The sequence below is a fragment of the Anomalospiza imberbis genome, chromosome 5, assembly GCF_031753505.1.
Source record: "Anomalospiza imberbis isolate Cuckoo-Finch-1a 21T00152 chromosome 5, ASM3175350v1, whole genome shotgun sequence".
Taxonomy (NCBI): Eukaryota; Metazoa; Chordata; class Aves; order Passeriformes; family Viduidae; genus Anomalospiza; species Anomalospiza imberbis.
The window spans coordinates 66,209,047-66,231,816 of NC_089685.1; the positions used below are offsets into that span (position 1 = coordinate 66,209,047).

General features: G+C 41.0%; 1 protein-coding gene across 1 annotated transcript in view; it reads right to left on the reverse strand.

Moving 5' to 3' along the window:
• The window catches only part of ELK3 (ETS transcription factor ELK3), a 36,245-nt gene extending 14,751 nt beyond the window's left edge, over positions 1-21,494 (reverse strand). The window contains exons 1-2 of the mRNA XM_068191684.1: positions 21,058-21,494; positions 3,625-3,833 (exon numbers count right to left, since the gene is read on the reverse strand). Of these exons, the coding sequence (XP_068047785.1) occupies positions 3,625-3,831 (207 nt within the window). The 5' untranslated portion in view covers positions 3,832-3,833; positions 21,058-21,494. The remainder of the gene's footprint in view (positions 1-3,624; positions 3,834-21,057) is intronic.
• Between the last annotated feature and the right edge of the window lie 1,276 nt (positions 21,495-22,770).

Here is a 22,770-nt window from a genome sequence, read left to right on the forward strand (position 1 = left end):
AAAATACAAACTAGTAACCAGGTTACAGGGTTTGACCTGTTATGGGAGGGGAGTGAATGCACTGGCGCCTCTGAATCCTGAGGCCACCTGAGAAGCCCTGTCCCTGCACTGCAATAAGCAAAAAGCAGCCCATATTATTTTAATATTATAAATCATACTGCCAAGCCATCTAAACAAGTGGGCAGCCATTAACTGAAACTAAAACTGAAACAGACTGAATAGCACTCACTGAGTAAAGCCTCGGGCCACATACTGTTCAGAGAAGATGCAAAAATATTGAATAGCTGCTCATCACAACATTATGTGACTGTGTAATTAAAGATGCAGCACAACTCATGCAAACATTAGGGTTATCCAGGGAACTGTGATTCTTTTATTTCCTTACTTCTGAGGACTTAAATTCCACAACTTCTACATCCTATTAATGTCAGTATCGTCATGTAATTTCCTGGATTCGCCCTCCTTCCCTCAGAAGAAAAACTCATGGGAAACTCACTAGCTTCTCTCTTGTGGTGTCATCGTGAAATATTCATGGGGACTTTCAGTAGTCTTGAAACCCCTGGTGACTTCCAAAAGATATGTGCCATTACAGCTACCATAGAAACAAAATAACTGAGTAACCTGAGGGAAAAAAAAGAAACTTATTAACCCTACTTTTATAGGTATTTTACTTCAAGCTGAAGTGCTCTGTGTGGGAATAGTGCTGAAGAATCTCCTAGCCTGAAAGCATTACAAGAGATTTCCAACTGGCAAAAGTGTGTGACATGGTGGACACAAAGTGTAGGTAGAGTGCAGGATGCCTTTCCTCAGTGCTGTTATCTGTGCTGCTGCTCTGTTGAGGCAATAGTGGAAATGCATTAAATAAAAATAAGAGTGGGTGTTGGAGGGGGAAGAATTTGGGGAACAAATGTAACAAGAAATGGAGTCTTCAGATTATCTACAAACATTTAGCAACTATAATCATGGCAACAAATTACAATCAAGACATGCTATACTCTACATTTCCTGGGGTGCTTTTTATGTGAATTTAACATAAATCTAGCCATCAGCCTCAACAGCATGTCATGCTTGCTTTCAAAGCCAGGCTAAGGAACTTGTCCTAATTGTGTTATTTTTCTCCAGTACTGGAATTAATTTATTTTTAAGTTCAGATGAATCAGATGATGAATTTTAACAAGCAAGTGCTCCCCCAAGCAAAAAGCAGAGCTCATAAACCCCCATTTATCCAGCAATCAGGTTTTATTTCTCCATGGTGAAAAATTTCAAAGATAGACCATGAAACATTAGTTCAGTGTCAACTGTATCTAGTAGGAACAGAGGGCAGTCCAAGAAAGAAAGGTCCAGCCCATGTGCTACCATAATTTCTAAAACAACACTGACTCTTGTCTCAAACTCACATGCTGCCAGATCTCTTAGGTTATAGGAAGAGAAATTCCTGTCAATAATTCCATAGTGCAAGTGAAGTCTTGTCCAGAGTTCTGCCTCATCTTTCCTGCTGCCACTCCCCCACCTGCAGCTCAGTGTTTGTCACATTTGTTCAGCATGCATCCCATTTGCCCCAGCACCCCCAGCTGCCAACACATTCATCATTGCACACAAGCAGGGAGGGGACAAGTATGTCAGAAGGCTCCTTAAAGCTACCTCAGAGTCTAGACTGCTTTTAGGTTTTTCTCACAAATTGGTGAATGGTCTAAAGGAAAAGAGCATTAAAGTCTGAGAGAGGCTCTTTCACCTCCCCAGTCCTTCCCCTTTTGTTCTGCAGGGGGGAAGGAAGAATGTCAAGGAGCCTTTCCTCCCTTTCTTGACGTTTTCCCTTCTGTGCTATGCAGCATAGACTGAACTGAAGCCAGAGGAAGCGTTTAGGACTGCTGAGCACACCCTGCCACTCTACTGGGATTCACTATTTGCTGTCTTATGCCGTTATCTCTCACACTACAAAACCTGCAGCAAGCTGCTCTGTCCTTCAGCACTCTCCCAGTAATCCACCTTTCTCCACTGTCTGGGAACCTACAGGTCACAAAACACTATACTCACAGAGTAAGAAGCTCCCACTGTTTCATTCTAAAGAATTTACTCTTTTAATTTAAATAGAAATAGCCATAGGTTTCGGTTGGGGATCAAACCCTGATTGCAGTACATGGGGAAGAAAGAACTTATCCTTCTTTCCATCTAGGAGCTATGGCCTCCACTGGACCACAGAACACCTGAAAAAACAGCCAAAATCCTTGTGCCACACTTAGATGAAACTGTCTGACAGAAGACCATCTCTACAAACAGCAAGCAGTTGCCTCAGCCAGAACCTTGATGAAGAAACTGTGCAGCCACTCTGGCAGATGCTGCTTGAGCAGAGACCAAACAGATGACAAAGGTGTGTGCATGCTGGGGGCAGAGAACCGAAAACAAAACAGAGATTTAAAAAAAAAAAGGTTAGGGGATAAAAGAAGCAAGAGAGTCTCAGGTAAGGAGCCATTATATTCCATTACTTCAAGGAGATCAGAGAGACCTCAAAGCATAAGTGCTACGAATATCTTGTTCCTTGTTTTTAAGCAATGTCTGTTCAGTCACTAACAGCATTTTGGGCTCTGCCCAGCTATGCTCTTCATGCACCAGCAGGCACTCTGTCTCCATTGATCCCAGTCAAGTTTGTAACCAGAGGGGTTGGAGTCATGTAATGAAGCAAGCCTCCCCATGCAGAGCAGGAGCCTTTTTAGCACTTAGTGAAGGGGATGCATCACACCAGCTGCTCAGAACAGCCGCTGTACTGTCCTCACTGAATCCTTTCATGCCTTCTCAGTCAGGCCACCTTTGAAACGTATTAAGTGAGAAAATCTGACTTCTAGTGGACAAAACACTAACGTCTCTAAATCTGAAACTAAAATTTTTTTTCAGGAGAAGGAGCCCCTGTGGGTCATGGAAAGTCTGATCATCCAATTGTTCATTGTTAATATGCAGGCAACATGTTTTTTGATCTCTGTGTTAGATTGACTGCATAGCACTGTGCCCTGCAAGAATTAGTGCACTACAAATAATACATGACAATAGTGGTCTAAGGTCAGTCCAGAATAGTATCTACTTTCCTCTGCCTTGTGCAGGCAGCAAACATATCCTAATTGTGCTGAACACTGGTATTACTCACTGTATAATCTCATCTCACCCCCTTTTCTGAAAATCAAGATGAAAACAGGCCACTAAGCACAGCTATGAAGTTTTCCTTTTAAATATACAAAATCTATAACATTTTTTTATTAATATTTAATCTTCAAGAATATAGGAAATAGTAAAACCTAATACCTTGGAGTTTATATATCTTATTGAAAAATATCCATTTAAGGAGAACTAATCCTGAGAAGATTTAATATCGATTAGTAAAAATAATATAATATTCACCAAAAAAATGGTGTGGAAACAATTTGGAAACTCCTTGAATTTACTGGAGTCTAAAATTGAAAAACGTGAATATGCAAAATTTCTGTTCTACAATGTTTGTATATTTGTGTTCTACAATCTTTTCCTTCTAGTATCTTGACTTCTTAGAGGAACTTCTGCATAGCTTCCACAGAGAGGAGAAATATTAACTGGTAGCATTTCTATTTTCTTAGTCTAGATGAGAATAACAAAATTTACCTTGTCATAATAGTATCTGAGCGCCCGGCTCAGCTTGTCATAATTCATATTAGTTTTGTTTTTTCTGAGTCCCCACAACTTAGCCACTTCTTCTGCCTTGAGTAGCTTGAATTCGCCATCATTAGACGTCCAACAAATGAGGTGCTCGTGTTTCTGGTCTAGCAGCAACTGCAAAAGGAACTGCCACAGTGTGATTGCACTCTCCATACCTAGAAGGGACAAAGGAGAGCAACAGTGTGAAAAACATTTGGGAGCAGGTGTTCCACCCAATGCTCATTTCAGTAATAGGCTCTGTGCAGGAGTCATCCTACGTAATTGAGAAAAGGAAGCTACCACATCATTCACAACCAAACATCCACAAGACCTACAGGTCTTCCACTGCTTCTCCAGTATTGTTCCCACTGCTGTTATCTGTAGGGTCACATAAAATAGAGGAAGTATTTAGAAAAGCACTGCCCACAAAATTCACATTTTACAAGGTCACCACCAGTTGGTGTCTTCCATTCATTGTAAGCAATCACTCTTCAAAGGAACACATAAGGCGGGGAGAAAAGGATTTAATATGACTATCCATGGAAATGATATTAAAAACCTGCTGTTTACTGTCAGGAGGAGTTTACTGGACCTGTTCAGATACGCTGCTGTGAAAAGGGGAAGGACAAGGGAAGACCAAAGCAATTGCCTTTGATTACAGGACCAGAAGCTACATCGCTTCCCCCTCCCACCACCAGACAGCCTTTGCCTATTTTGTTTTTTTCCAGGGCCTGAAATTACTCTTGCTGCTTCTGTTTGCCCATTCAAATAGCTCAAAAGACATCCTTTATTTTTTAGAAAAGCTGGAAGTTCAGTACACTTAAGCACAGTAAAGTAAGTGATGTTTACCCAGAACCTCTCTTTAACAGGGATATTTTCTTTCATTATCATGCATACTACTGAAAATTAGGAGTATTTTTAACAGTGTCTGAGTCTCACAATTGAGGTTGTTTGAATATTTTTTTCTCTGCTAAAGGTTGTTTGAGTATCATTTTCCTCTGCTAACTCCCTGTGCTACTGAGCCCTGCCTAGAACAAACCTTTTGTTCAGGCACTGCAGTAAAAGGATAAACTGAAGGCTGGCTATATTCCAACTCAGCACAGGTATATACACAACTTAAAAACTGTGAGCATTATCGCTGCTAACAACTTATCATTTTAATGAAGACACAGCTAAAGTTGACCTTTTAAACTACAGAATCATTCAATGAGATTTTCACCCATTTTCAAAAACATTCCCAGTCTTAGCATGTTAACAATGGATCAAATAATTTTTTCTTGGCCTCTTCTGAAACTTGGATACGTTATGTCACACATTATTGCTAGTATTGATTAATTGACTATGGTGCTAATGGGGCTAATTATTACCTGACTTATATCTGTGCATGAAACAATAGGTATTTTTGTCTTTATCTAGACAAGCTCACGATTTTTAGCGCCCTCGTTCATTTTGTTTCCTAATACATTGCTGTTTGTGCCCTAGCAGATGACACGGACAGGATGCCAGGCTTGCTGCCTGCCGCTTCCCTGGATGTGGTACCACAAGAGGGCACAAGATTCCAGCTGTCCCCGGCAGGGAACAGGACAGCTGCGGGAACAGCTGCCTCTTCAGGTCTCTCCCCGCAGGAAGGAAATCACCGTGCATAAGGTTCACGAGTATAAAGAAAAACAAATTGCATGAGCTTCACTACTGTAAAGAAAGTTAATGATACTAGAGAACGCCGTCAATATTTCTGTGGAAAAACAGGGTTTGGAGCTATGTTTTGGTCCAAATCATTTCTAACTAAGCTGGCCAAACAAGGGTTGGCAGAATCAATGATGATTTTACTATCTCTTCAAAATCCTCATTTCTCTAATTAACTGAGAGTCCCAGCTGAATGACAAAGACAAAGTCACCTATGCCCAGATGAGTGACACCGTAACTATGCAGCACTTTCAAAGGTCATTTGAGGCTCCTAGGACTGTTAGGGATCCTGGAAACAGAACAGCCTATATGGAAGGTCTGGCACATTCAAACATCTGCATTTGCTTCATTGCAGTTTTATACAAATCCTTTTCCACATAACATAAGGCAAGAAAAAAAAATTCATAGCTAGGATTAAATATAACTGACAGTTACTCGCTTTACAGCCTTTAAAAGTTCCTTTAAACTACACTCTCTTCACAGTTATTAGCATCTTTAACAGATTATTTATCTATAACTTCACAGATAATAAAGTGTCCCTATTAATCTGTTATCATAAATATACAGATACACATCATATATGTATATACTTTCTAATACTTGTAAGTTTTGCAATTTATTTTGCTAAAAAGATGCATTTATATACAATCATATTCCTCTTAAATAATTCTATTTCTGTACATCAAATATTTTGCAGCCATACCCTGCATAATTTCAACTTGCATCATACAACTCTTCCTAACAAGAAATCACAAACAGAACTTTTGCTGCTCTGGTAATTTTAAGTACTGTGTAAATATCTTTCTTCAAAATTGTACTAAAATGTGTCCCATGCTACAAAGACCTGTCAGCAGACCTTCAGATGAGGAAAGTAAAGAGGGATGAGAATTATAGAAGAACCAATACAAACTTCACCATATCATCACCCAAAACAGTGTAATACCTCAAAGACACAAATCTCTTATCCAGATCTTAAACTACAAGTTCAGTAGTTTAAGAGAGGCTCTGAAGAGAGGTTAGGTGGAACTGAACACCAAGCTAAGAACATTTTGCTGCAGCCTGCTCCATCCCCATTCACCTCTGCCCATGTAAACTCACAGGGTAATCTCCAGCTAACTTTGTACTACACTTTCCATTATGAACCTGTTTTCTGATGCTTATCATCTGTAAAATGTAACAGTTTTGGATTTCTTTCTACCGAGTGTGGCGCTCAAGGTGACTCAGCCATAGGCATAATGTAAAGTGCATGAACAGCACAAGCCTGGCGAGAGAATCCTACAGGAATACTCACTCCACAAACCGTACATCCAGGTGAGCAAGGAGAGGTGACTCCCATCAGGTTATTACAAAAAAGGTTACTGCCACCTTTTTGGAAGTGGCTCAGTTATTCCAGCTGAGATCCATGGATAATCTCTGGGGGTCACTTCAGGTGCTGGACCCAGGGCAGATGGCAGTGGTGAGATTAGATTTAGACAGCTCCTCACAACCCTATCTTGCCTGACCATAAACTCTCCCAAGCCTGTGGCCCTGAACAGGCTTTATAAAGGACCTGTGTAACTCAGACTTCAGCATCAATGTGCTCAGTTGGTACATGCATAAATCTTCTACTAGTATGACCCAAGTCTGCCCTACAGAAATGAGATTAAATCAGCTCAATGCTGCATTGTGCTTCATCCCTCCATCTGCCACTGAGTTCCCATATTGCTTCCCATATTGCTCGTACAGCAACTGTATGTATGAGTCCTACATGAGGCAAATCATGCCAATTACATTTTCAGATGATCATTAATTGTATGGTCCTACTCTTCTAACCACGAAACTTGACGTGTTCAGGTCTGAGTCACACTGAATATTCACAGCTGTAACTACCTATAACAGAAGACTTGGTCTAAGTACATATGAGGTAAAATCTCAGATTTCTTGAATTTGGTAAACTGGTGTTAATCTCACTTCCATTCTGTAAAATGTGACTTGCAGGGGAATAGTTGTAGGAGTATGCTCTGCCTGGACTTCTCTCTGAGAAGGAGTTTGGAAAGTCAAGGGGGCCCTTCTGCACCCCGTGACTCAGAGGGAAGGTTTCTCTAATAAACTTTGTCTGAAGCTACCATTCTGTCCATGGCAAATTCCCATTCTGCCCACAACAACAGAAAAATCTAAGTTTCTGCAGTGATAGGATTTTTCAACTAATACAAAATATTTAATTTCCAAACAGGCCAACAGAAGTATTAACCTGCCTTTCTCTATGGGAACTGTTTTGGATTCCACAAGGCACTAACTGTCCCTTTGGGAGGACAGAATGGCCACACAGGGCTTAACTTGTGCCTCATTTGAGTGGTCAAGCAAGAGAATCATGATAGATGTATTGGATTTATTAGAAGACATGTAATTCAACCAAAAATCTGGTGCCTGCATTAAAAGTCATAATAAATTATGACTGTGAGGAGTGGGAGATCTTCAGAAAACATTATATTTAATTTATGTGTTTTCTAACTTTTTTGATTTTTTACTGACTCAAAGGGAATTCAGTGTCTTGCCTTACTTTGACAGAAAGGGTTGTTAGGATGTGGTCACTTCTGTCGCTGTAAAGCAGGATGGGAACGAGAAGACTCCAAGTCAAAGGCTAGAGAATGAACTCTGATTTATTTCAAATGCACCGCTCTATATTTAGAGAACATCGTGCGGACCAAGTTCATTGGTCTTAGAGTAAAAACATCTCACACCATTGGTGTGCAGTGAATGACGCACGGTGGCAGAACCTATCTATAAACAACGTGAACAACAAGATAGATTAGAGAATTATTTACATTCTTTCCCAACTGTCTCCCAGGCTCTCGCCTGGTTAGAAAACCTTCTCTTTTTCTCTCTGACTGAACTGAGAATATCCACACACTTCCTACAATGACCACATTTCATTCAACTCTTTATTAATATTAAATAGTAGTCATGAATATTCCTCTTACTTCTGTGCTCAAGTACAAGATTTGAATACAGAGCAATAAATAATACATGGAACCACACACTGAATTACATGGATTAGCAGAAAAAGTATTTTTAAAAAAAACCCTTATTTAGATAGTCACATGTATCAATGGTACAGAATGAGAAACACAACCTATGTTATAAACATATATCCTGTGTCATGGAAAGCCTAATCAAAATTCATACAGACAAAATAGTTGATTTTTTAATCCATTAACTCTGACATACCTGATTTTGCCATCTCACCATTTTTTAAATATTTATACAATGCATTTGACAGTCAAAGATGCTTTCTAAGCCATGAAACAAAATTTGCTAGTTTGACCTGACCTAGATAACCTAGTAATTTTACTTTGTGATCACTTCCACTACTGCTGATGCAAATAATCACGGGCATAGTTATAAGAAATTATACTTGGAAATGCTGTGTTAGACAGCAAAATGGTATTTCAGGAGTGAGTTTTCTGAAAATCCATTTCTCTGGCAGCTGTGACAGGGAACCACACTGACACCATCTGCATTAGCAATTTACATTCCTTGCAATGTGCTTCCCCCCATACAAACCCTATCAACTGCTTGATCAGTGTGATACAACATGCCCTCCACACACCAAATCTTAAGTTTAGGTCTGATGCCAGAAGGCAGAAAATCAGAGTATCTGTGCTGATAATTCTGCTCCTATTTCAACCAAACTGGGGGACTAACAGAAATGCCTAAATTTGGAGCAGCAGCAGAGAGCAGAGTCAACACCATAAGCTCTGCCTGAAGAGGATAATGGAAATGGACAGAGACATCCATAGAGCAAAGTGTCCCATCTGAGAGAAGATATTCCTGTAAAGGGTCTACCCACATTCCTCACTTGGGCAAGGGGGCCTACGTGCCAAATATCCTCTCTCCCTTTAGCATATGAAGACTGGCTTCAACCAGCATGAAAAAACCACTATGAAAGCATTATGCAAGTTACCCTGGAAATAGTTAAGATGTGATCATGTATGTGCTGATGAGCTGCATAGACTTTTTCTTTTTTTAACAAGACAATACATATGAAATTCCATGTGATAAAATGTCAGTCAATAAAGTGGCATTAAGATCCAAAAATGCAGTTATTAACCTGCTGGGCAAAAGAAAACAAACAAGCAAGGCATCTTACATCAAAGCGGTAGAAAATCAGGAGGCTCAGAGACAAATCTAGCTAACCAAAATCTCAGTATCAGGAAGATTTATGACATGATCTGTGAGATAAGCAGGATAGTCCTTGAAGCATTAAGTTTTGTAGGACTCTTGCATAGGAAAAGCTACATATAAAAGGCAAAAAGCTGGAAAGCAGCTCTGTAGCAATTCAGGACTTCTGCAGACGTCCTTAGCTTCCACACACTGTGTTACAGCTGTAACACAGCTCTGCTCCCCCAAGTAGTCCAGCCTTCCTACTTGGATTTTTTTCTCCATGATAGCTCCCCTACCGCCTTTCTAAAATAGAGAGAAACTGCTGGTCCTGGACAATCAACATTGATTGAACAAGTTTTGAAGGCTAAAACTAGGAATCCCTCCAGGCATTAGGATCAAAACCAGTCCCTTTTGCTTTAGAGGGTCTGCAAAGGAACAACATCTGGGAGCCTAAGCTATAAACCAGGTCAGGGGACTTGGGGCAGAGGAGGGATAACTGAGTGGGACAGACTGGCTGGGGTGCCCAGAGGCTGAAAAAAAACAGCTGGTGACCAATTAAATCAGGAAGATATAAAAGGTGTTAGCCAGCATTATGCCATGTAGGTAGTCACAGAAAGATGGTGATCAGACATGTACATGAAAAGGATTAAGAGGCTGAGTCAGGGCAGGGAAATTAATTTCCCTTAGCATATGAAGAAACTGCTGATTCCTTCTGTAGCCAAAGCAGCTGCAAAAGATCCAGCTCCTTTTTTATGCCCCATCACAGCAGGCACACACCTCCACTTACTTTTCCCTTACAGGCACATGTGCGCTTTTGCAAGCACACATTATTTCTCAGTAATAGATGCCTTTTTTTTACTATTTCAGCTACTCTGGAAAATGTGTGTACATTTTTTGTACATCCATTTTCTGCTTTTGTATCCTAATTCTGTCCAGCACGTTTCTCCGAGCAGCGTGACGAGGGGCATTGTTAGTTTCTCATTCACGTTAGCATTTGGCTTCCTTTATTTCTGCAGGTTGCAGCCAGGAAACTGGAAAATGGGCCACAGGAAACCTGGCCTCCTACATCTGTCCCAGTTTGTAATAGCAGCTCTGGTTTTATTTTTCTAAGTGTCTCAGGTTCATTTTAACCCTTGAGATGACTGCTGCAATACCATGTGCAAGAATGTGACTGTTTTGCCATTATTTTTTAACCACCATTTCTCAATACTAGAAATGGAGATTTTTTTACTTAACTGAATTAATTTTAAAGCCCATTAATACATAGAAAATACATAGCTACATGGGTTTTTAAAAAAAAAAATTCTTGCTGGAAATTACCAAAACAATTCCATATATAAATTCCATGCTATATAAAATATCAAAGAGTATATATAGAGGAAAATATGGAACAAGATAGTGTCTATATACATCCTAAATACAGTTCTAAAGTGAATGTCCATATGAAAAGTTGAAGAGCTTATAAATCCTCTAGGACAATTTTTCTATTTTTCATTTTAGTTTCTATAAAAAAATTGAAGTACACTTGTTTTTCATTTAATTACAGAAGCAAGAGTGTCTGTGAACAAAAGCAACTTTCCTAAAATAATTTAAAAATTATTCAGCCATAACATTTTTCACTGAAAATTCATCTGTGTAACTATGACTATATCATGAGAGGTTAAAGACAATTGCCAAATCTGCCCAAATGTTTGCTCAGAACTGTTTGAGAGAAAAAGCTGAGTCAGTCCTACTTTATTTCTCAACAGAGATGCTTCAAGGGTGATAAATAGGATGTGGTTGGTGAGAAGTTAGTGATTCTGCCAGAAAAGAGAAAAAACAAATATCAATTTGTTTACTCAGAAAGCTTTCATATATTCATCAAAGGAGATCTTACTGCTAATTTAATTTGGCTTGAAAAAATAAGCTCTGAACTAAGTGTGTAAATATACCTGGTTTCATTTGATGCAGAAGTTTCTCTATTAAAGGTAATAAATCAAACTAGTGGTGCAATCCATACCCAGGATACTTTAGGGAACCAACTGCATGTATGATACAGAATGCTCGTAATTTTTCCACATCCAGCAACCAGGACATTTCCTGTCAGAGCATCCTCCAAGTCCTTCCATTGTGTTGAAACTGCAAAAACTTTCTAAATCAGGACTTCCTCCTATTATATTTTAGAGGCGTCTTTCTGGGAAATGCAGATTCAAGTGAAAAAAAAAAAAAAAAAAAAAAAAGGAATTCCTGCAGCACCACCCAGTGGAAACATTAGAGAAAGCCACAGGGGTGCCCCAGCGCACAAGTTCCTATTTACTGCAAAACTACAGTAATGTTGCCACAAAAACACAGACTGATTTAAGGATGAGCCAAAAAAACACAGAGGGTTTTGCTGGACGATCTACTTAGCAGAGTCATACAAGGTATGACTACTCTGCTACTCCAGCACAACAGTCGTCTTTTTACTTTAAATTAGAATTCATAGATTATTTAGAGTAAAAATTCACAAGGTCTCCTTCTCAAGCAATATACTCACTGTTATGGCCCAGCACGTTTAAAAAAAATAAACAGGCTCCTGTGGTTAAGAGCCACACAAAAGAGACAGCAGCAAAATCTCGCAACAGATTAAGGGATAACATCAAGTTCCACCATAGAGAAGAAAGCACTCACACATATGTCCAGTAATGCTTCAAGTAGGTACATTTGGTAATGCAGTGTTTGCAGTTTTTCATTTTTTTACCTAAGTCAAAGAAAAGCGGAGGCAGATGTCCAAGGGAAGAAAGTTCTGCAATCTCCAAACTAATAAAACAAAGGACTGGTTGCCTGCCAAGCAGAGGTGTGATGACACCGCCTCTACAACACGAGTGTTTTCACATTTTCTGTAAGGATGCTGTTCAAGAAACAGTTTTAATCCCACTGGAGTAAAAGCCCTTAGCAGGAGGAAAAATGGCTAGTTGCTTCCCTGTGAAGACTTAAAGAAGAACCTGCTCAATTATATCTAAAGCTAGCCATAAACAAAACTACATAAATCTGTAATGGCTCCAACCCTTCACCTTGGGACAGACATAAAATGAGTGCAGACTCCTCACACTGCTTTCTGTCTGCTCATGTGGTGCACATCTGTGGCACGCTGGCAACATGCTATGCTGCAATTTGAGGGACTCCTGCTTTCAAAACCAGTCCTATATGTTTATTTTTCCCATATGACTTCCTCTTATATATTTGTCGGCATCAGTAGGACACAGATCATGATTACTTGACCGTCCTATATAAAATTTCTGATGTTTCCAGAGCTGAAGAAGACAGAGGTTCCAACCTCCAGGAACAGCAGCTATTCTGAAAGTTTACTTAATACAGCAAGAGATGATTACTCCCAAATGTAAATGCTTTATCTGTACTCCCTTCTTTAAACAAAGTATTAAAATTTTTAATTTTGCAACAACAGACCGAATGCTTTCTAAGTTGTTCAGTGGCTCTAATATGTTAAATTGTGTACTATTACTATCTGCTGTCACAAATGCTGCTTTAGTACATTTCATATTCAGATGTGGAAACTAACCTTCCCCTTGCCACTGATTTTTCCTAGACTAAAACTCAGATAAAAAAGCAGGTCTTTTTCATGGTGTGAGCAGAGAGGAAACTGGCCGAAAGGACAGGAAACAGTCCTTGGAGTTCTGTTAAGGAAAACCAAGGTGGCTGGCAATTTTCATGAAACCCAGAGCACAGCAATATCATTGTAGCATAGACTGGTAGTCAGACTTGCCTCACCACGCAAACTGGATTTTCAGAATTTGCTGGATTAGCAAAAGGAGCCATTGAACTATTAAATAGCATTCAGGCTTACCTGCATATTGTCATGTTGCAAGGGGAGTCAGTTATAGCATTATACCAAAAATGGTGTAAAACAATTCAGCAGATGGTAACATACAAATATGGAATCATTTTACTTGGACAGTTTCTTCCCAAAACATTAGCTCTATTGCAGTAGATTTTGGAGCACAAGCCAGAGTGTAAGTTCCTTAGCCATAAAAAATGAGCAACGAGTCACAGCACTAGTCAAGGTCTGTATTTTTATTATCTCATAGCAAAAAAATAAATTAAGAACTATTCTTACACATAAAAATCTCAAAGATCTGCCATTCTTCTCAGTACTAATCAAAGTTCTGTGTGTTTATCATGCATTAACCTAAACCAAACCCAACTAAAATATTTTAATCTTTTGACATTACTCATTTGCCTACTACACCAACAAGGACCTGCAGGTCACACCTACGTGTTTCACCCAACCTCATTCGTTAAACACTGGAATACCCCACAGAATGTATCATAGAATACATGAAATCTCAGCCAGGAGAAGATCTGGTTGTCACTCCCCTGTACAGTGTCCTGTGTGCTTAAACTAATTCCCACAGCTGTGCAAATTATGAACGAGACACAAATGAGACACTATTTCAATGATTACAGCAAACTTTGCTGTATGCAGAGTGCTCAGATTGCACATGTTTAGAAGTGACATCAATGCACCAATAGGTTTGTCAATGTCTCTGCTGCTCAGGATATGTAACAGCCACTGTTTTGACTTGCATCCTGTCCTATTGAATCCTGTATCCTATTGAATTCTGTATAAAATTACACGTTTAAATAAAATGCAAAGACTCTTCTCAACTTGGATGAGACTGCACAGTCAGCATTATTGTGTCCTGCTCCCAGGGAATCAGTGTTCTGTTCTGTACGGGTTTTTATCACTGAAGTGTCAGTACTGAAGGAGTGCTGCAGTCATACTTTCTAAGCCAGCCCTATTCCACACTCAGTTGGCTAAACTGACCACACACGCCACTTGCTCTGAGTCTGCTCTGAGTCACCAGACTTCACAGAGGTCTATATCCAGAATCTAAACCCACATTCCCATCTCAGCTATGTCAGTGTAGCATGGAAGAAATTCTCTGAAGGTAGTCAACTTTCTCCACATTTCACTAACTGAGCTGCAAAAGGAATTTGTTCTTATTTTCTAAATGCTTTTTAAAATTGTTTCTTCACATTAATTACTGTTAATTGCTGGGAAGAGATAATGGTGGTACTTCAGTCTATAATTTTTTTTGTTTGTGTTGTTTGCTTGATACAGCAAAGGCCACTCAACACTACCACAACATAAACATTTAAAAACAATAACACACATTAGCATCCTTCTCAAAAAGTCTAAACTGAAACAAGCCTAAAGCCTAAACATCTGATCAATTTTCATTAAAAAAAAAAACAATAACAACAACAAAAAAGAATAAATATATAGAGACATAGTAACGAGGTGCTGTCACCACATTAGAGACAAATGGATGTGAAATAGAAATCTGTTTCCCAGATGAACTATCAGCCGTGTTGCAAAATAAGGATGGGAAACTTATAGGACATTTGATTAAAAACATTTAGATCCTTTAGATGAAGTATATAATCCAAGTCTACGCTTTTGTGTACAACTGCAAAAGCAAGTTTGACACAAATATTTTTCCTTGTTCACTAATGTTTTCAGAAAAAGACCCATCAGGTAAAATAGTATTAATGGGACTTTGGACTTAATACTTAGGTTAGAACCTAGAAAGCTTTTACCAGTTTTGCCTGATTGCTAAAAATCATAAAAGTTATGTATTATTCATTATATCAATTAATAACAGTGAAAAATAAAAGACAGTGTATAAGACATGAGTTTTCCCCTCATAGTACTTCAAATGATCTTCAAGTTAGGAGCCACAAGATAATAAAATTATATACTTTAAAGCTCAAAAAACTAAGACAGTATTGCTTGCACAGGAGCCAAAACACATTAACATGTAGTAAACTGGTATTTGCAATGATCATCCAAGTTACATTCTGAATCTTCAAATATTGGGTAGCAAACTGGTAAGCAGAGACACAGATGTGACTGAAATGATTCTCTGAAACAGGTCTGGGGGAAGCCATGGAATGGGCAGTATAATTCACACAGTACATCCTGACCCTGCAAAATTTAGAGCTGTGGAAGACTAGAAGGATCCTTCACAGAGCAAGCAAGAGCCACTGCAGTGCCTTAGTTACATTTAACATGCAGCTAGTCTCCGTGCATTAACAGAAGTGCTGACACACTCAAAAGTAAATACATGCCTAAGTGTTTTAAAAGATCAAAACAAAATAAGTTTTTGGCTTCCTTTAGAGACTCTTGTCCTGAAGATCCTGAGCTGTATCTAACTGCTCAGATTGGACAGATCACATGCTATGCTATACTCTTCAAAAACCTTTCTTTACATAGCTGATTGATATTTATCTTAAAAGTCCATAGGTGTCATGTCTATAACTGTCATCATACAGTTGAACAGTTTTCAACACTTGGCCCATGCATGCAGGGGTCAGTGGACCTTCCTCCTGACAGTGAGCCAGAAGCACTGCAGCACCACTACCGTGGGCACAACTGCTCAGAAATAATTACGGATCCAGATACAAGAAGGACAAACCTCACTGCTGTAGAAAATCACAGCAATGCTACTTGAGCAAGCAGCTGAAAGTCTGACATGGTGTTGACAGTAAAAAAACCCTATTAATTTTTCAGCTGAGTTGTACCTGCCTAGGGCATGGCAAAATTTGCCTCCTATATTCTTCGCTGCCATATAACTTCAAAATATTACTTAAATATAGAGTTGTCTGGTATAATATGAGATACTGCCCAGGAATTGCACCTATCAAACAGATCAACAGCTTCAGGGTACATTTTGGTAGTGCAAAAAAACTACCACAGTATTCATAAAAAATAAAAATGCAGAACTGACTATACAGTTATTAACTGGCACTGAATTAGCTGCCAAGTAGTGTCTTTGTGATATTTTTTGAATCCATGCTTGTTGGCAGGTGTTCTTGCTTTGAGAAAAGCAGAAAGTCTCCTTCAAAGAGCTTTTGAATTAAAATCCACCCTTAACAACACACCCATAAGAACCTGAAATATGATATAATTGCTAGCACATAAAATCACAATGCGTTAAAGAAAGTTTTAAGGACAAAGATGAATTTCTTTTTCTGAAGCGAACAGCTGAGAGGCACTTTGTGCTTCATCTTTGTTTCCATCCATGCAGCCTTGTATTTCGTGGTGCAACGAGATGGACTTCCTGTGCCTACACCTTGACATTCTCCCCAAAATCATGACTAAACCTTTAATCATTCATTATTCAACAAAATACTTCAGCATGAGAACGGACATATTCGGTCTTTCAAGAGTTCTCAACAGCCTCCAGAATACTCATTGATTCATTTAACAAGCCACAGATGAAGTAAACATCTGTCTAATGATTCAAGACAATGAGATTCCCTATTGTGGGAAACACCGAGGAGAAAGCCACGGTGAATCAATCCAAGGATACCCGGCGCAACACGACTTCCACAGGCCCGTCAGTGACAGCCTGTGGCATGAGCCACTGGGTGTGGCTACCAAGCACAGACAGCAGCTCAAAACCAACAGTGCTCTTTGAAACTGGCCCAGGATAACTGTCCTATAATCAGTGTCACAGCTCCAAAATGGATTCCAGCAGCAGCATCCAGGCGTGCCTGCACTGGAGCCACCTCCACCAGAAGAAAGCCATGGACTGATAAATCACCTCACTGCACAAAGGAGTCCAACCTGCCATATCTTTATGGGAAGTACTAGCTAATTTATCAGTTCTTTATTATCTTAGATTATTTAACATTATGGCAGAGAACCACTCAGAGAGATAACAGTAACTACATGAAATTACAAGTTTTCTATGATGTCACCAAAATATGCCAGTTAAAACCCTTTTTAATAAATACATGCATCACAAGTAACTATGTGTTGGTGCTCCCACCCTTATCCTGCACTCCCTTATCTTTAGTAGCCAAATATCTGTTTATTTTTTTACCTATTTCTTTCTTCTGACGCAACATGTTGTCATGTGATTGCATTCCCAAGGCTAAGATTTGTATTTTCTGTACAGCTCATGGACCTTCATGTCTGTGTTGCACACAGCTACCATCCTACATGCAAACATATGAGCCTCAGAGCAAGCAACAAGCTCCGTGCACCTTGGTGAACCTGAAAATTGACTTTCATTCTGTGCTAAGTGCTTCAGAACCAGTTTTTGACCAATATTTGTGTTCACTTGACCAATAATAGCTGCCCCTAAGAATAACTCTGTCATGAATACCTCCATTCCAAGAAGGGCACTACAAGAAGAAGGAAAAGTTTACATAATTGGATTTTATGTACAGCAAAGGGGAAATACTTCAGTCCTTGGAGTGATATACTTGATTTCTTCCCATGGCTTAAGTTTAATGAAATAACATTAAGTAACAGGAGCAAAGAACCACTATGAATCAGTAAGCACTGAGAACTGCCAATGAATAAAACAAAATACACTTTTGTTTCTACATATGAAAGTGTCCATGTGTGTGGCGTTATAAACAGTTACGAGGAAGGCTGTAGCTGAGTTTCTCCCCTGAGACTGAGTTGCTTATTTCAGCTGTTACATCTAGGTGGAGTCGGTGATATCAGAAAGGATATAAGCCTGTGGGTTTTTTCTTTTTAGGAACAACTCACAGAGTTGATTAGGAAAAATCAAGATGCAAGCAATTATTGTAATAGTTAGCAGACAATATGTATTCCTAACACATTTTTAGACAGGTGAAGAAAAAAATTATACTTACAATAAAAGTATCTTCAATACTTTTTTATTATTCGAGTGGAAACTATCATGCATGATATCTGGATTTTTTTTTCCTATTCCAGACAGAACTGTTTTATTTTTAACACATCTGTGGATTACTTCTCATTCAGCCTTTCAAATTCACAGAACACACAACACAAAGTACACTACTACTACATCTGTTTTCCCGAGGACATCAAGATGTTTTACACTTATCTCAAACGAACACAACATACAAAATTTATATAGTGTGGATAGACTACATATATATATATATTTGTATGTAAGTACGTATGCACGAACGTGTGTGCTTCATCTACTCTGATTCAGTAGAGAGCACACTGAAATTCCAGCAGTATTTAATACAATAAGTGAACAATTTAACATCCATATTTCAGAGAGAGACAGTAAGAGCCAGGAAACACTCCTCAGTTAGTTTTGGTGTTGTACACCACACTAACTGCTCCATAACATATTCAACAGGTTTTTGAACACTACGTCCAGTATTGCACTTCTTTCTCTAAAACTGAGAATTTTACAAAACAAATAAACCTCCAAAACTGAAAAATAATCCCTGGCTTCCTGATGGCTGCATTTGATTGAGACAGAGATTAGGCATTGTCTGGTTTGTACACTATTCTAAAAATTCTTCACTGCCCAGCTAGAAAATGGAGAGACATCTGTGTCTGGAGATTGTGTCACTAATCCACTAATAGAAGTCCTCTGTGAAGTGATGTTAATGAAGAACTTTTCTGTGCCACTTGGACATAGGAAGTGCAGGAAACACTGCAGATCCTCAGAGGTAAACACGTGATATACTGCTAGTACTTTTTTTTTTTTGCATAATATTTGCAAATTAGTTTAATGCTATCACATGATAATTCAAGTAAGTAGCTAAGTTTTATTTCCTAATGCATACAATTTTACTTGCATTTATTGACAATTCCTTTAGTTAAAATCCACTTGCAAGCAAGAATTCATTTTCTTTGTTTGCTCCAGACTTTTTTTTTCCCCACAAAAAGTTGTTACTTCTATTTTAAGATTGGTGGGGCATGGCAAAAATCTTTGTAATTCTGAACATAGACTTCTTTCATGACCATTATGAAAGCAAATCATCATAAAGTAATTACACAAACCACTACATCAAAACTGGTATGTATAAAATCACTTGAAAACTACATACATAAAGCACCACCACAGGAAGGCTATGTGGGTGAATATATTTTCAAATATGGCCATCACCTCAGTATCTTGGCTCAGAATTTTTTAACTTTGCAATTACATGCAATTGTCAAACATGCATAGAACATGTTTATTATAACAGAGACATCTTGCTACCCCCATTTATATGCTTCACCCTATGAAAATATTTATGCATAAATTAATCTGAAATAATTGAAAAGTCTCTATGAGCAAAATACAAGATGAATCACGACTTTCGGCTTGAAATGAAAGGTAACGATTGACTTTTGGAGTCCCCATGACCTGAAAGATGCTACATTATATAAAATTGTCATAGCACTACACTCCTAAGTAAATAAAGATGTAACTTGTCTTCCTTTCAACTGCAACGTTAGAAAGGCTGACAGGGCTTCACAAAACCCTCCTGTGTTAGGGAACGGAAACTCCTAATGAGATTAGTTGGTGTGTGTGCAGACATTACTTAGCCATGACTAAATGGGCTCTCTTCCTGCAGCCAGTGGAAAATTCAGGGAACTTTTTCCCCCTGCAGCATCAGAGTCCCTCTAACCTTCAGCAAAGCCAGATCCAACAACAACTCTCCACTTTCTCTCCCTTTCTCCCTCTCTCTTTTTTTTTTTCCCCTTCCCTTACAAACATTTTTTGTGTTTTTCTTTTTTTTCAGTTGGTGGTGGAAACTATCCACGTCGGCCAAGGGGGTCTGGGGGCAGGGGGTGGCTAAGAGGGTGGGGGGAGGTCCGGAGAGAAGGCAGAAGACTACAAAGGAAACTGTAAAAATGAGCAAATACATAAACCTGAGAGGGAGAAAACCACAGAGTTTCTTTGTGAGCTGCAGTGACTCATTTTCAAGATGTTGTCTGCTGCCAGTTTCAAACCGGAAGCGCATGGCAATTAGTCTTGCTGTTTCCAGACAAGCCAGAAACTCTCCCGACACTTTTTTTTTTTTTTTTTCCTTTTTTTTTCCTTTTTTTAAAGCCCCTTCTGCAGTTTCTGCAGGAGCCTTCCCTTCCCTCCCCCCGCGCCCTCCACGGCCCCGCTCGGTCTCGCAGCGCCGCCGGGGACCCCGCGGCTCCCCCGCCGCCCTGACAGGCACCGGGCGGCCCCCGCCGCCCCGAACGCCGTAACCGGGGTGCCGCTGGGAGGGGGCAGCCCCCCGGCACCGCCAGCCGGCACCGCCGGGCAGCGGGACACGAAACGCCCCGCCGCCGCCGAGGGGCTGCGCGCAGAGCGGGGCCCCGGGGTTCCCCGCGACCCCCGGCGCCTCTTTCCCGGCCCTGCCGCTCCTCACCCTCCGGCTCCTTGTCCCGCATCTGCCCCCCTCCACACACACACACACGGTCCGTCCCCTCACCCGCACCCGCGGCTCCCGGGGGGCGGTGGGGCCCCCGGGGAAACCCTCCACCGGGGCGGGGGCCCCTGCGGCGGCGGGAGCCTCCTCGGGCATCCCGCGCCCCCGACCGCCGCCCCCGCCTCGTTACCGCCGCGCTGCCGGGCCCGACCCCGGGGCAGGACCCCTGGGCTCCCCGGCCCCGTGCGGGGCTCCGAGCCCCCTCCCCGCGGTGCCCGGCAGCCTCACCTCCCTCCCGCGGGCTGTCCCCGCTGCCACCCCAGCAGCGAGCGGAGCGCGGCCCCGCAGCAGCCGCCGGCCTCCCCTTCTCCTGCCCGCAGTCCCCCGAAACTTTGCGGGAGCCGCGGCGAGCGCAGCAGCACTTGTACCTACCCAGCGGCTGAGGGACTTTTCCGCTCTCTCCTGGTAGTCTAGAGGGAGCTGAGTAAAATTCCCTGATTCTCCATGCTGACAGTCTTCTGCAGGCTCTCTGTTGCTCTCGTAATGAGATCCTGATTTTGTTTTCCCTTTTCCTTTTTTTCTTTTTTTTTTTTTTTTCCCTTGGGCCGGTGTGTGTGTGTGTGTGTGTGTGTGTGTGTGAGCGCCTGCCCGTGAGAGGGAGCGAGCAGGAAGCCGGGGCAGTCAGACAGCAGCCCGGCTCACTTCCTCTCCCGCACTATTCCCCGGGCGGTTTGCAGTCTGTGTAAACAGCCTTTTCCTCCCCGCGCCCCTCGCTCTGGCCGCCGATGTGCAGCATGGCTGTAACACAAGACACACGCATAGTACAGCGGGCAGCGGGCACTCCGCCGGCTCGCAGCGAGCTCCGCGACTCCCCCGACCGCCACCCCTTCCTGTGCTACACCCCCAGGGAGGAGCTTCCCGCCGGCCGCCCCAGCTGCTTGGGCCAAAATGTGCCCGCGTCTCCCCCGGGGCACCGGGGAGATGCTTATGAACCCCTTACGAGCGGTGCTTCGCCATCTCGGAGCATGGTGACGGCTTTGGCCCCTGGAGAGACGGCCACCTTCGTCCCACCGTGCTGGGGCTGAGGTCACCGTGGAGGGGAGCGTTGGGCACCTGTGGTGGGGTCACTGGGGGCTGAGGGGCTGGTGGAATGCCGTAGCACACTGGACGCTCATGGCCACCTTCCCAAGCTGACCCTCGCAGGGATAGCAAAGTACAGAAGTGGTGCAACACGGTACAACAATGTAAATCGAGGGAAATAACGTGTTAAAAATCAAGGAACGCTCAAATCATAGCATCATGGAATAATGGTTTTATTTGGTTTGGAAGGGACCTTTGATGGTTGTCCTGTCCAATTCCCTAGCAATAAGCAGGGACATCACCAACTTGATCAGGTTATTCAGAGCTACTGCTCCAACCTGGCCTTGAATGTTTTCAGGAATGGAGCACCTTCACGTCTCTGGACAACCTGTGCCGGTGCCTTACCACTGTTATTGTAAAAAACATCTTCCTTATATCCAGTCTGAACCTATCCTCTTTTAGTTTAAAATTATTTCCCCTTTTCCTATTGCAAATCATCAAATACAAGCTGTATCTTGCAGCTCCACATCATATCTCAAGAGTCAGACCAGTGGTAGTTAGCTGATTGAGGTTTAGGTTTTGACCTTGAAGCTGTAGACTTCAGATATAAGCTGTTGATTTGGATTTATTAAAAGGGACACTTTTCCAGTATTGGGAGTTTACATAAATTTTGTATATTCTTGTGTCCTGTATATCAGCATTTCTAATTTTATTTGGAAATTTCCAGAGTGAGTGACATAATCTTCTGTCTGCCTAGAACATCAGTAATGTTCAAGGCATAATACATCAAAACCAATACTGCTATTTCTTTTAATAGCAATGAGATTTATCATCCCAGCACTGTAACTGCTATTCAGACTGTTTTTGATGAGCACTGACATAGAAGCCGTGATTATTTTTTATCTCTCTATTGGTTTGTTGCTCGCAATGTCATTGGGAACAAAAGTATATTTAATGGAGTTAAAGAGATTGTCACAGTTGGCCACTAAGCATCAGTCAATAGCATCTGAACAAAGGTATAGGATCAAATTCAGTCTCTTGAGGAAGTCCATCAGGTTTCTTCCT